The 15103-nt window shown below is 40.1% G+C and overlaps 2 protein-coding genes across 2 annotated transcripts in view; one reads left to right on the top strand and one right to left on the bottom strand.

Moving 5' to 3' along the window:
- Positions 1–8235, top strand: part of LOC146645076 (uncharacterized) — a 36912-nt gene extending 28677 nt beyond the window's left edge. The window contains exons 2-10 of the mRNA XM_085394279.1: positions 594–806; positions 1137–1272; positions 1744–2282; positions 2842–3158; positions 5287–5468; positions 5577–5711; positions 6559–6764; positions 7054–7268; positions 7405–8235. Coding sequence (XP_085250405.1) covers positions 594–806; positions 1137–1272; positions 1744–2282; positions 2842–3158; positions 5287–5468; positions 5577–5711; positions 6559–6764; positions 7054–7268; positions 7405–7661 — 2200 coding nt within the window. The 3' untranslated portion in view covers positions 7662–8235. The remainder of the gene's footprint in view (positions 1–593; positions 807–1136; positions 1273–1743; positions 2283–2841; positions 3159–5286; positions 5469–5576; positions 5712–6558; positions 6765–7053; positions 7269–7404) is intronic.
- Positions 8236–8543: 308 nt separating this feature from the next.
- Positions 8544–9799, bottom strand: LOC146645075 (uncharacterized). Its single transcript, XM_085394278.1, has 2 exons — positions 9477–9799; positions 8544–9312 (listed from the first exon to the last, which is right to left on the bottom strand). Exons 1-2 carry the CDS (start codon positions 9797–9799, stop codon positions 8544–8546), a joined length of 1092 nt encoding a protein of 363 aa, XP_085250404.1.
- Positions 9800–15103: the final 5304 nt, after the last annotated feature.

The following is a 15103-nucleotide window of genomic DNA, read 5'->3' as shown; positions in this document are numbered from 1 at the left end:
GTATATGTATATATATATATATGTATGTATATATATATATATATGTATATATATATATATATATATATATATATATATATATATATATATATATATATATATATGTGTGTGTATATATATATGTGTGTGTGTGTGTGTGTGTGTGTGTGTGTGTGTGTGTGTGTGTATTTTTTTTTTTTTTTTAATTCAAGCTTCAGTGAATTAAAATGGTCAAACCCCAAAACATTTTCTATTTTACGGACGTTTTCCATTTTTTTCAAAGGAAATTTATAAGCATGCTATTACTTTATGCATTTTTTTTCTTTCAAATTATGTTTCGGTTATTTGTGTTTGCTATTATACTCAACTCTTACATGCACGAGCAACTTTAAACATATTCAAGTGGGCTAAATGGCTAGCTGTGATACTGTTTTTTTAATATGAACTGTGTAACATTTTATTTTATTTATAAAAGCTTAGCAACAGTTTAACGTGTAAGCTGGTCACTACCAAGTGACATTAGCAACTTTCTTAAGGAACTGATAGTGTCTAAGTATAGGTAAGTAAAACAAACGATACATAAATCTGAATATAGTTTCTGTTTTGTTTTATAGGGCCAAGACACATTATCATGATACTTTCAACAAAGATGTCATCCTTCTTCCACGGCCATCAAGCAGTGTTGTTGTCAAGCATCGCACAAAACAACATTTACATGAACAACGGCATATATTGAATGGATTTGAATTCCAAAAATCCTGGGACCAGAAAACTGTCTCTGAACAAATAAGGGACGCCTTTGGAGATAAACTTTCTATTGATGTAAGGTAGGTTGTGCTAGCAGTCGAAACCTAATGCGACACAGCTTTTGTCAGTAGTCTTTTCGATATCTAGGCATTTCAAAGCTTTACATAATGATTTAAGTCAGAGAACAGGTAGACATGAATCAGTAAAGTAAACTAAAAGAACCAAATCAGTTATCCTTTCTTGAACACTCCATTTTTGGCATACTTTTTTGACATTTGTATAAAGTTTACTTCTGTTACTACTGGTTTAAGTCTGATTCAAAGACGAAAACAAGATTAGCTCTAAAAAAGTTATTGGAACATTTTTGCTGTTTTGGATTTTAAACATTTTACAACTTAACTGTTTTCCAGCCTGGAGTTCCTGATGGCTTGTGGCAACATACTGATTGCGCCCAAACTGCGAGCAGGACAGGAGCTGGATGCAAATCTCATACATAAAATTTATAAATCGAAAGCCCTATACATCAGACCATCAAAACCAATTTTGGTACGTTATTTGACTTTTGAATGAATCTACATAGCACTGTACAGTAATAATATGAAGACCAAAAATTGGTGCATAAACAACCTTTGAACTTTCTCATCTCTGTTCTTTTTAAACTTGCCTTTCACCTTTTTAGTTGGATAGAATAGTACCAAGTTAATGTTCCTTTTTTAAAATGTTAATCCTAAGCTCTGGTATTGACTAAATTTACAGCTGCTCTGTTGGACTGTTTGTGAATCATAGAACGTAAGACTACTGCTGTTCAGGAGATGTGTTACAATTTGGTCTGCCTAGTATGTAAAAGTAATTGTGAGAAAGATCTATTAACTCTTGAAATTTCTCACCCTATGGTAGCTGGGATAGGCTCCAACCACCCCACCTCTGATAAGAATAAGCAGAAGAGGTTGGATATATGGTATTTAATGTTCAAATTCAAAATATGTGAATTAATATAATTATTATTTTATTTCTAAGGATGATATTACAAGCTACAGCAGTGAGGAAAACTGTGAAGAAAACCCTGTTTCATCAAGGCAGCTGCGCTCATCATCTTCAGACAGTTTTGCCAGTTCAACAGCTGCCTTCCAACCAATCTCTGCTCCGACGCAATCTCCTGCCTCATCAGTTTGTAATGGAACATTATTAACGGAAACTCCTGCCTTGACCCATGAAAGTAGTATCTCACACAAGTACAGCAGCGCTTCAACAAACATTTCCTTCAGCCAGTTACCAGTGTCTTCATTGGAAATCTACCCTTCCACTAGTCAGCCTTCTACCTCATCATCTGCATCTTTAAGTGATCCAGTTCTGGTCCTGACGTGCCGAAATACCTCAAGCTCACCCTACCAGACCAGGAATCCAGAGAATCATTGTTCAGCATTACCCTCTACATCAACACACAGTCAATCTGTAAACTACGATAACTACCTTTCAATCATGACTCCACTATCTGACATGTCTTCTGATGATGAGGAACTTAACCAGGCTATACTAGCAAGCCTGCAGAGCGAAAGGTTAGTTTCAAATACAAATGTTTTACAGTAGCCAATTAAACACACCATATTTGTTGCAATCCAATACTGTAACCAGTGTTGTGAAGGAGTGTAATCCATCCTCAGATATTTATATGCATATATGATATTTATATTTGCTGTTAACAAAACAGTTTTTTGAATAATGTCTACAGAGTCAAATGATAATGCTGTAATGCTGGCAAATTTTATTTTATTTGAAATAGGCAGCGAATTTTTAACAGAGCCTATCTGACAATGAAGTGAAATTTACTTATTGTTATTTACTTATTGTGCATTGAAACTATTTTTCTTTGCTCTAGTGCTTTCTAGTTCTCCAAAACATATAAACAATACAAAAAGCCACTGAGCAATATACTCCTTTGTACATTTTGCTTATGATTATGATAATTTCCTTTAGGGATTATTAAAGTATGCTGATTCTGATTTTGACAAAACTTTGTATGTCCTTGTAGCCCTTGTATGTGAATGTTTTTACTGATGTTCTTTTCAATATTTTTTCTTTTTTTTTCTTTTCTTTTTTTTTTTTTTAATCCTACAGGACTTCAAGTTGTTTGGTATCAGCAAAAAATATTTTGGAGGAACTTTCTGCAAAAGTAAACCAGCAGAAGAAATGCAAGTTCAACATTAATAGATCAACAGTCCTGGATGGAGCAATTAGAGGTTTTAAACGAGCAACATATGATCCATGCCACACAATTTCTGTCAGGTTTTCTGACGATATGGGAGTACCTGAAGAGGCTGTTGACTTGGGTGGACCAAGAAGAGAATTTCTAAGACTTCTGATTGAAGCTTTGCCCCTGTCTCCAATGTTTGAGGGTGAAGAAGGCAAAATGAACTTGGCGCTTGATAGTGCTGGTATGTGATGGACCGAGTTGAAAAACAGGAGGAGCCCAGGAATTATTAGAAAAATATAGTTTCCATTTATTTAACCCCCAAAAATTATATTTACAAGACTAATAAATGTTGAGCTCATAAAAGAGGTCAAAGACACAAAACTGAACTCAGGCAAAGACTGCAAACTTAACAAACCAAATGACTGCCACAAACAAACATAATTGACCTAAACATGAAATGACATACAAGGGTATATATAATGGCTGATCAGACCATTGTGACACATGAGGGGTAACAAACAAAACTAAATCATAAATCACAAACGATGCAGTACAATCTAGTTTGTTAATAAACTAAACACTAAAGAAGAAAACCAAAAACCCCATTAAACCCTAAACTCAAAAATGTAATTAAATACAAATACTTTGTTTTTGCGGTTTTCGTCCTGGTCGCGGAACACTGGACCAGCTCTTTATCCTCTCCAGGATGCTTGAGGGTGCATGGGAGTTTGCCCAACCAGTCTACATGTGTTTTGTGGACTTGGAGAAGGCATTCGACCGTGTCCCTCGGGGTGTCCTGTGGGAGGTGTTGCGGGAATATGGGGTGTCTGGCCCATTGCTACGGGCCATTCGATCCCTATACAACCGTTGCAAGAGCTTGGTTCGCATTGCCGGCAATAAGTCGGACTCGTTCCCGGTGGGTGATGGGCTCCGCCAGGGCTGCCCTTTGTCTCCGGTTCTGTTCATAATTTTTATGGACAGGATTTCTAGGCGCAGCCAAGTGGCGGAGGGCTTTCGCTTTGGTGGCCTCAGAGTCTCATCTCTGATTTTTGCAGATGATGTGGTTCTGTTGGCTTCATCGGGTGAGGGCCTCCAGCTCGCACTGGAACGGTTCGCAGCCGAGTGTGAAGCAGCGGGAATGAGGATCAGCACCTCCAAATCTGAGGCCATGGTTCCCAGCCGGAAAAGGGTGGAGTGCCCACTCCGGGTCGGGGATGAGTTCCTGCCCCAAGTGGAGGAGTTCAAGTATCTCGGGGTCTTGTTCGCGAGTGATGGGAGAAGGGAGCCGGAGATCGACAGACGGATTGGGGCTGCAGCTGCAGTAATGCGGACGCTGCACCGGTCCGTCGTGGTGAAGAGGGAGCTGAGTGTAAAAGCGAAGCTCTCAATTTACCGGTCGATCTACGTCCCTACCCTCACCTATGGCCATGAGCTGTGGGTAGTGACCGAAAGAACGAGATCGCGGATACAAGCGGCAGAAATGAGCTTCCTCCGAAGGGTGGCTGGCCTCTCCCTTAGAGATAGGGTGAGAAGTTCAGCCATCCGGGAGGGGCTCAGAGTAGAGCAGCTGCTGCTCCACATCGAAAGGAGCCAGCTGAGGTGGTTCGGGCATCTGACAAGGATGCCCCCTGGGCGCCTCCTGGGTGAGGTGTTCCAGGAAAGTCCCACCGGGAGGAGGCCCCGGGGCAGACCCAGGACACGCTGGAGAGATTATATCTCTCGGCTGGCCTGGGAACGCCTTGGTATTCCCCCGGATAAGCTGGAGGAGGTGGCTGGGGAGAGGGAGGTCTGGGCCTCTTTGCTTAGGCTGCTGCCCCGCGACCCGGCCCCGGACAAAGCGGATGAAGATGGATGGATGGATGGATGGATGGATGGATGGATGGATGGATACTTTGTTTTTAAAGTAAAGAAAACACACATTCCCCCCTTCAGCAGGAGGTGGTGGTATGGTCCAATTATCTTCCTTTCCATTTAATGGTTTCAAACCCTTGCTACCATCTTTTGTCCGGCAACTCCCAGGGATGATAGCAGGTAAGAAATAAAAAGACAAAGGTTAGTCAGAAAGCAAAGAAATGAAGTAGTATGAATACATAAGTAAACTAAATGTGCGCGCTTAAAAATAGAACAAATGTATCCAAACCAATCAATAAAGTTATTGGAAACTAAAATGTATTACTATGTTCAAATGAAGAATGAAAATACAAAAGTTACCGACTTTAGAGTGTGGCCACGGGTTTGGCCATCACATGGTATGTATTGATTTTAGGCTGATATCCCTGGAGTAATGCAATAAAAAAATCGTTTTTATGAAGTTCTTGTCAAGCGCTTTCATGCATCTATTGACATGTAATGTTTTTCATTATTTCTAGCCATGAGGGAGGACGGGTACTTCATTGCAGGCAGAGCCATTGCAGTAAGCCTTGTACATGGTGGTCCACCAGCAGGCTTTCTGTCCCCAACACTCTTCTCTTGCCTTGTTGATGGCCCAGATTTGGCTAAACCAGTTTTAGAAGATGTTGCCGATAGTGACCTGCGTGAAAAAATTAAAAGGGTAAAACTGATTTGTCAGTTGTTGGATAATGTTTTAGTATTGTGTGCATTTCATTCTACTCCATGTATTAATTGGGGCCCATTAATTTTTTTATTTTTTTATTTGAAGGTTAAAGAGTGTAAATCCTTTGAAGATCTGATAGTAGCAACTGAGCCACTTCAGGAATACTTAGCCAATGCTGGCTGCCTGAGGCCGCTACGGAGGCTGGAAGACAAGGATCTGCTTATACATGACATTATCAAAGTCAAGTCAAAGTCAACTTTATTGTCAATTCTGCCACATGTACAGGACATACAGAGAATAGAAACTTCGTTACTCTCAATCCCTAGATAAAATAGAAAATGAACATTTAAATATAAGAGTGATTAAAAATGCAAGTAAAATATTTTAAAGTAAAAAAAATTAAATAATATAATACAATTTTACATATAACAAGAAAGCTATACAATATACAATATAAGGGTAAATGACATTGAGTGCAAACCAGGCAGAGTAGTGCAAATAGGCAAATAGTGCAAATGGAGATTTGGTAATGTACGGTATGAGATAGTGTAACACAAAGTCTTATGAGGTAATGGCAGTCCAATGCTCCACAAAGTGACTGGTAACTGGTGCAGGCCAGTGAGTGAGTCAGAGAGTGTGTGTGTGTGAGTGTGTGTGACAGAGTTCAGTGAGACCGTGGAGGAGAGAGGGGAGAGGGGGCAGAATCGGGAGGGAGTTAAGCTTCCTGACAGCCTGATGGATGAAGCTGTCCTTCAGCCTGCTGGTCCTGGCCTGGAGACTCCGCAGTCTCCTCCCCGACGGCAGCAGCTTGAAGAAGCTTTGCATTGGGTGCGTGGGATCAGCCGCTATGCAAAGGGCTTTTTTAGTGAGACGGGTGCTGTAAATGTCCTGGAGGGAGGGGAGAGAGACACCAATGATCCTCTCTGCAGCTCTCACTATGCGTTGGAGGGTTCTATGACAGGACGCATTGCAGGCTCCAAACCACACAGTGATGCAGCTCGACAGGATGCTCTCGATGGTGCCTCTGTAGAAAGTGTGCATGATGGGGGCTGGTGCTCCTGCTCTTCTTAGTTTGCGGAGAAAGAAGAGACGCTGCTGTGATTTCTTGGCCAGTGCTGTGGTGTTGTACGTCCAGGAGAGATCCTCTGTGATGTGCACACCCAAGAACTTGGTGCTGCTCACTCTCTCCACAGACGCTCCGTCAATGGTCAGAGGAGCATGTTGGGTGTGCATTCTCCTGAAGTCCATTATCATGTTCCAAGTAATACACAGAGTCCGTGGTCCATTTGAAAGGTATGTATGTATGTATGTATTTATTGTTGTCCAATAAGTAACTCAAACCCATGCTGATTGCCTTGTATTCTGGGAATTTTGTGTGACATTTCTTTATGTGTAGGTACACCATGCCTCCAAAGGTGACGGCATCACATGAAAAATGCATGATTTGGGATATACACTTTTGATGATGTGAATAATCGGAAGTAAAAATTATTGTATATATAAATTCATATGTTTTAGATTATACTTCTTGGATCCATTCATTTTTGATGTGATTTTAAAGGTAATTCTGATTATCATTTAGATTTCAGGATGGACTACGGACACTTGAGGTGCTGGACAAAATCCAAGCTCACCCAGAGAGTTTTCGCACCCTTCTATGCTGGTCACCTTCAGTGCTTACAGCTGACCTTCTTGACAGCCTCTTTACCATCCGCCTTTCTCCAGCTGGGAGCAATAAAAGGCATGCTGAAGCAGTTGTCATTAGTTTCTGGAGAGACTACCTAACAGATGCAGAAGGTAAATTTAGCGTTTTAAGCATTGTATGTTCAATTTATAATGCGGTGCATCTTTTCATTGAATCAGTTAAAAGTATAAATGCTTGCTGTGTTTTTTGTCTTTAATGCCATTTTTGACAGTATTGCTTTTCCTTTAGATCAAGACGGAACACAGAAGCTGGGGACAATTCTTGCCTTCGCCACTGGAGCCAACACTGTTCCACCAATTGGCTTCTCTCCACAACCGTCCATTGAATTTCTTCACCAAGAGCCTGATGCACAAGCCATGTCTAAACTACCCATTGCAAACACGTGCATCAATTGTTTAAAGTTACCACTTCATACCTCTTACAAAGACTTTCAGGAGAATATGGACTTTGCATTAGGTAATACACATGGTTTTGGAATAGCTTAATTCCTAGTCAGGTTAGTATGCTAATCTGAGTTTTGCACTCAGTTAAATTAATGAGTGTCAATCATTAACTAATTCTAAAGGGGGGGGGGTTTGAATATCAATGCATTTTCTTTCTCAGAAATCAAACCAAAAATGTTCAAAATGTTCCACCTAAAACACCAATTAACACACTTGAGACCAAGCTGAATTTACTTTATGTTGCCATATTTCATATTTCACCCACCTATTTTGTGATTGGAGGCTCTGTTTTTGCATTGACCTTTTAACAAATGTTCATTTGCTTCAAGTCTATTTGCTTGTCAGGGTACCATTCTACAAGTATACAATAGTTATATATACTAACATAATTCAATAATAATTTTTTCATTGCATTAATGTATGTGCATTGTGATTATTTTTGTTTTCTAGCTTTGTACTTGTTTGTTGCTTTTATTCTCTGGTGTTCTTCAATATTGTTTATCTGACACTTCTATTCTATTTGATCAGTGATCCATGTTTGATGTATTTACTGACTGTATTAATGTTAATGTTATCAGTTTGAGTCATCTTGTTCCAAGACAATACATCTGGTGATTGTGATGACCAAAAACCTCAATAAAATGTGGTTGAACAAATTTATTTTTTCTTTTAACAAGGTGTTTTAAAACAAAACATGGTTGTAAAATCTCAACAGACTCACATAATACAACTCATAAATTCTTTAAAATTGTATACAAACTGTCAACATGCATGTAAAGGTTGATAGTAGCATTCTTGAAATTTAAAGCTGTGACTAAACTTCTAATAATACTGAACTAACAACAGTCTTGGCACTGTATTCTTTTTAAGCTGCACAACCACAATTACAGTAAATGAAATTTCTCCAGAGGCCTTATTGATATTTTAGGATTGTCTCTCAAGAAAACGAACAAGGTTGCAAAATAAATCTATACCGTTATTGCCATCATCTTCAAATGGATCAAAGGTCTGTTGAAGTGTAACCATCATGGTGTCACTGATGGAAATGTTAATTGATGGAACAATGACATTATTGTTTGTCTCCAGCTCTGGCAGTGGTCTGCATCCATCAATACCAAAGTCATTTTCACAAATACCATTCATATTTGGGTTATGTATTCCTGCATTGTTGATAATGCCCCTTTGCCACAGCTGAAGAGGGGTTTGCCCTCCTTGTGTTGAAAGTCCATGGTTATTCCACTGGTTCTGAAATTCTGTGGCAGCTCTTTGAATACGTGGCAAATATATATAATGAAGACAAAATAAATGGACCTCATTAAGTGAATCTAATACACCATGCTCCTCCATAAAATTGAAAAGATTAACAAAATGATATGAGACCACTCGATTTAATTCTGCCCATAATCGCTCAATTCTTTGATTATGCACAGACCTGCCAGTGATAACACTATGCCTGTTCAGTCCTTGCCTGTAAAGCATGAAACGGGCAACACCAGTGTTTTCTAGCCCGTGATCACATCTCACTCTGGATGGCATTCCAAAGTTCTGAACACCAACCATGAACAGTGACAAAACACTTGATGCCCTGTTGTTATCTAAACACGCAAGGTAGATGATGGTTCTACTGAAACCATCCACACAGCCATGGAACACCATCCTCCATCTCACAAGTTTGTGGTTTCCATCTATATGCCTATAGAAAAATGAAATAAGTATAAGTTATGTATGGGGAAACTATGACATGGTCAAGGATATGCACACGTTTGAGTAAATAAAACAATGAGTTATTTTGCTTTAGATAATCCATTTTGCTATAGACTTAGAATCAGGACTGTTTTTCTGTTAGAATTTTCTCACCATAACTGATTGGGGAAAGGAACACTGTACAGTCGTCGACGTATTGCATTGCGTCTTCTGAGGGAACGTCCAAAGGGGTCAATTTCTTGTAGACTTTGTCTTACACGCCACCTTTGGATTCGTAACCCACGTGATCTCAAGCTGCCATGCACATATCGTTCACCTGCATTTGTGGTATACTGAAGAATTTCCCTAACAACCCTGTTCAGGTTTTCATCGGATAATGTTGCATAAGTCAGTGGCTCAATGCCAAGGTCCTCTCTGTGCCTGTACAGAGTACGGGAGCTAACCCCTAAGCATGTTGCAATGCTTTGCCAGTTCATTCCAAGAGATACTAAATGAGATATTTGTTCTCTTGAAATGCTGTATCGCGGTCGACCTTGAGAGCAAGTCATGAGAGGTGGAGGTAGCAAGACAAGTCTGTTCTCAGATGTAGTTCCGTGTCTGGTTTCATAAGCAGTCAGTAAAAAAAATAGCCATCCATTTAAGGACTGTAATGTATTCACTGCTTCTCTATTTCTTGCATCGTCAACAAATCTTGAGATGGACAAAATTCCAGATGAGGTTTGAATGTGATCACCAAGTTCTCTATGGAGCCTCTGACGAACAAAAGAATCTGTAGCTTCTCTTTGAATTTGTTCCAAACATTCTAATACATTATTTAAAAATGTTCTAATGTCATTTTCATTACTACTTACTCGACAAATTAACTGCAATACTAGCAAAGAAAGCAGGATGACTTTGAACAGCTTCATTGCTTGGTTCTTCTGGTTTAGGTCTGGGTATGTCAAGTAAGTTCTCCAAGTGTATTACATTTCCTGGTTTAAGAATAACTTCCTGCTTAAAGGATTAACTTCCTGTGTTAGGAAATGCAGATGTGAATGTCAGAGTGTATGTATGCAAGGGTAAAGGATAAACACTGGGATTGTATGTATATATGAGTATAGGAGTACAAATATATATGTGTTGAAAGGTAAAGGGTATGTATATATATGTATGACTAGAAAGGGCTGCACCTGCAAGGAGAATAAATATATGTCAGCATAAAAATATGTAGCATTAAGAAAAATAGAATACATGTGTGTGAAAGGAAGATTAATGGATTTATGTGAGAGTGAATATACATGGATATGAAATAAGAATAAAGGTGTGCGAGATGACAATATATGTATGTATGTGAGAGTGACAATACATGTGCATGAAAGAAGAATATATGTATGTGAGAGTGAAAGTATATGTGTGTGAAAGAAGAATATATGTATGTGAGAGTGAAAGTATATGTGTGTGAAAGAAGAATATATGTATGTGAGAGTGAAAGTATATGTGAGTGAAAGAAGAATATATGTATGTGAGAGTGAAAGTATATGTGAGTGAAAGAAGAATATATGTATGTGAGAGTGAAAGTATGAATTTTGGCTTGTACGGCCCCTCATACAAATCTGTTTTCTGCTCATATTGTAAAACTCTATCATCTTCCCTGTGCAGAGGAGCAGGTACTGTTGCCCCTGGTCTACCAATAGAACTTCCATCTGAGGCCAAAATGTCCTGAACCGACAACAAGGATGGCAGCTGCAGTGTGGAGTACATCCCATATGAGGCTGGCACGTACAACCTCAACATCGCATATAGAGGACAACCTATCACAGGTGCTGAATGGTATTTTAGTAGTATTAAGAAATACAATTGTGAGATAAGAGCGTCTTAAGTAGGGATGGGTACCGGTGTCCGGTGCCATGATGGCACCGGTTCTGACGTAAACGGTAGTAACCAGACCGAAAAGCAGCGCACATTTCGGTGCTTTATTTCGGTGCTTTTTTTTCCCTGAGCTGTGATACACTTTAGATTCTAGCCAATCATTTTACGTTTCCGAGGATAGTAGGCGGGGCCAGGTACGTACGTTCTGTTAGAGCAGAGCTACAGATTAAAAATGTCCAAGGCGAAGCGGTCAAAAGTCTGGCTGTACTTCACAGCAAAATATGCAAACTCAGCAGCCTGCAACAAGTGCTTTAAGCTGATACTGTGATACTGTCAAAGGAGGTAACACCTCGAATCCGATGAAACACCTGGCGACGCATAGCGTTTTTTTTTTAAAAGCCGAGAAATGCGCCGTATTTGATAGCTTGCTGCGAGACCTCACACTGTGCACGTTGGGTGGGTTGCCAGTTATCGGACCCGGAGCAACATCCCCCAAAAACACGAAGAATAGAGTCCTGGCCCCTAGCCCTGTCAGTGTAGCAGAAATGATGAGGATGATGATGGCAGCAGAAGCCGTTCTTCTCTGCGTGAGTCGCTTATTGTTGTTCGAGTGTAATTTACGTTGAGTAGGCTAACCACGTTATTACATTAATGCATGTAAGGTGAACTAGCAAAAATCATCATAGCTACATGCGGCTGTCCTCTTGTTTGATGGCAGATACTCCCTTCACCCTGGACAAAAAGGCTAAAATGACCAAAGAAAAAGTGGGAAACAGCTGAACATGAGAGGTTTTTGGACAAAGTTTGTGTTTTTTTTCCATTGTTTAAGCACTGCTTCCAGCCAAGAGTGATACCATATATGCCCCATAGCTGCAGAAAAGGCTAACATTGTTATCTTTTTACAAAAAAAACAAACAAACAGCTGAACATGAGAGGTTTTAGGACAAAGTTTGTGTTCTCCATTCTTTAAGCACCGGTTCGCGCACCGTTTAAGCACCGGCACCGTTTCAAAAGTACCGATTTGGCACCGGTATCGGATAAAACCTAAACGATACCCATCCCTAGTCTTAAGTGTATAGTGTTGAAATGTACTCCATCTGCTGCTGTTAAAAAAAAAAGGGGGGGGGGGCTTAAATATTTCTTCTAATATTCCCTCATGTCTTGCCTGAGCCCAAGAAGGCAAATATCCATTACAACCATGATGGGACCTACCTGGTGCGTTATGTGCCAGACATGACTGACAGATACACCATTCTCATTAAGTACGGAGGAGACGAGATCCCTTATTTACCCTACTGAACCAGGCTTCTGTTTAGCAGAGATGCCAGCAAGTGTACTTTCACAGGTATGTACTGGACAAATGGGCTTCTGCAGTCATAGCAGTTATAGAGGTTTTGTTGTTGTTGCTGTTGTTTTCTTTACTTTTTGTGGTTTTCTACTAATTTGTCAAAGTCAGTTGTACTGCTGATCAGCTTCTCATTTCAGTAGGAATAATTAGTAGAACATATTGTGTTTAATACTGATACTAAATGCACCTAGATTTTCAACATTCACGTCTGATTCTTATAAACAATATATGCCCCCTTTTTTTCCAAATGTTGCTTTCTATTGCTATTAAAGTTCTTGCAACCAGGAGAGATAAAAAGGTGTTTTGTGCTGGTTTTCACTCAGAGTGCAGAAATCCATAGTTGCTCTTACAGGATGTAATATATTTCAGAAAATGTTAAACAGATTTACAAATGGGTAAATACCTATAAATATGTCTCTTTAGAACACGAGTAGGTGTTTCTCAGCCAGTATAAGTGGCTGGGTTAGTGATATGAAATTACCTTGCAGACCTCTTGAGCTGTTGTTCAGTTTCATACATACAATGAACTGAGGTATTCTCTTTGGTTAATTACTTGTTTGACAATGGCAATGATTACAAGTAGGGATGCACCGATACCACTTTTTTGGAAACGAGTACGAGTACGAGTACTTGCATTTCAGTACTCGTTGATACCGATACTGAGTACTTAATAAAAACATGATTTAAATTTGCAGGTAACAGCTTTAGTCCTATAATTTAACAAAAAACAAACAAACAAGGGACTAGTTTGGAATTAAGAACATTTATTTAAAATGAAAAGCATGTTGTATGCAACATATTACAGAATAAATAATTATAAAAAAAACAAAATTTAATTTTAAATTTGTTCCTCTGTTTCTCTGTTTAGAAGTCTCACTAGCACAGTCACAGCTGGGATGACATCAGAGACTAGTGCGCCGTAGCTGCTCACTTTTTTTAGTTAGTTCCTCAAAGGGGGCAAGGATAGCAACAGTCGTCTCCATAAGAGCCCATTGGTGAGCGGTGAGATAGTCAGGGAGTTCGTGCACTCGCTTTTGCTCAATGAGGGACTGGAGCATGTAATACGTGCTGTTCCAGCGCGTCTGTACGTCCTGCTGCAGTCTCTTTATTGGCTGGTTGAGCTGTCCCTGAATGTCCTCGAGGCGGGAGTAGGCTAAGGCGGAATGTTTAAAATGCCCAACTATTTTCCGTCCCACTGCTATAGCATCAGCTATGCTCCTCTGTGCTAATAAGCGTAAATTGCTTGTGTTAAATGCGCTACCTTTAGAGCCTCCTCTGGACAATTTCGCTGAGCACAATTTGCAGTCCGCCTATGTTTTCACGTCTTCGTTCACTTTGAAATAGTTCCACACAGCTGATATGTCTCGCCTCGCTTTCTCCCCGCTCTGAGCAGCAGCCGGGGCGGGCACTCGGCGCCTGTGATTAACCCCTTATATGCCGCTCAAACATAGACAGGTCTCAGACCGTGGTATCGGTCCTCGGTATCGGGGGACTTTTAACGAGTACTAGTACTTTAGAAAATGTGGTATCGAGGCCGATACCCGATACCGGTATCGGTGCATCCCTAATTACAAGTCTTCCTCCCCAACCAAATCTACTAAGGGGACACCGAACTTTTGCTCTCCAGAGATGATTATGTAGGTGTTCTGTAAGGATGACGAGTTTTGAAAAAAGTTAGGTTATACAGATCCCCTCTCAGTATACCTGCTGCTCATATCTCATCATTTTTCTGTGCATTGGTATGTGGTATTCCTCACACTGTGCTCCTCAGTTACACCCCCTGCCCAATCCAATCCTCACACTGCTTCCTCTCTCATAACTGTGTCTCCATTTCCATTTTATATTGCACAAACTAATGGACTGACAGAGTAGGTAGGAAAGCGTGGTGAAATGGCACTTTGGCTAATCTAGCTTCCTGTTTATACGTGGAAAATGTAACGGTTATAGACCCTGTGCACGAGAAAATGCTAATTTCTTGTTTTAAGACCGGATGTAGGGTTGTACATTTCTGGTAGCTTTATTTTGCGGTCAATCGCTACTGCGAAGGTGGACTCCAAAATCATGTCCAAAATACAAAAACGGAGAGATCGCATTAAGTTAAAAAGAGCAGGAGGTGGGAACAGTCGCCATTGCTGTGTCATAAAAAATCAAATGCTACATTTTGACGTTTGAAGCATGTAGATCGATTGGTTGTTTACATCACTCAACACAAGCAAAATTGCATTACAAAATCAGAAGACACATCGTCCACATTCAGAAGCACATCTCTGTATAGTGACAGTTCTTATGATTTAAAGAGGGAAATGTCCAGTATTCAAACTACAGGTGAACAATGGAATAGAATAGAATAGAATAGAATGCCTTTATTGTCACTATACAGTTGTACAATGAGATACAGAGCATCTCCTACTCAGTGTAAACATGCTGGGGGGGTACAGTTCTGCAGCGCTATATACATGTGGGCAGTATTAACATAGGGAAAAAGATATAAAACACCCAGCACGCCCCTGCGGGCGGTTTATCCTTCAAGCTCGGGTCCTCTACCAGAGGCCTGGGAGCTTGAGGGTCCTGCGCAGTATCTTAG

This window comes from Rhamphochromis longiceps, linkage group LG20 (assembly GCF_057381845.1).
Source record: "Rhamphochromis longiceps isolate RC_006_pf linkage group LG20, R_longiceps_female_GT1.1, whole genome shotgun sequence".
In the NCBI taxonomy this organism is placed as follows: domain Eukaryota; kingdom Metazoa; phylum Chordata; class Actinopteri; order Cichliformes; family Cichlidae; genus Rhamphochromis; species Rhamphochromis longiceps.
This window is presented reverse-complemented; position numbering and strand designations above follow the sequence as displayed.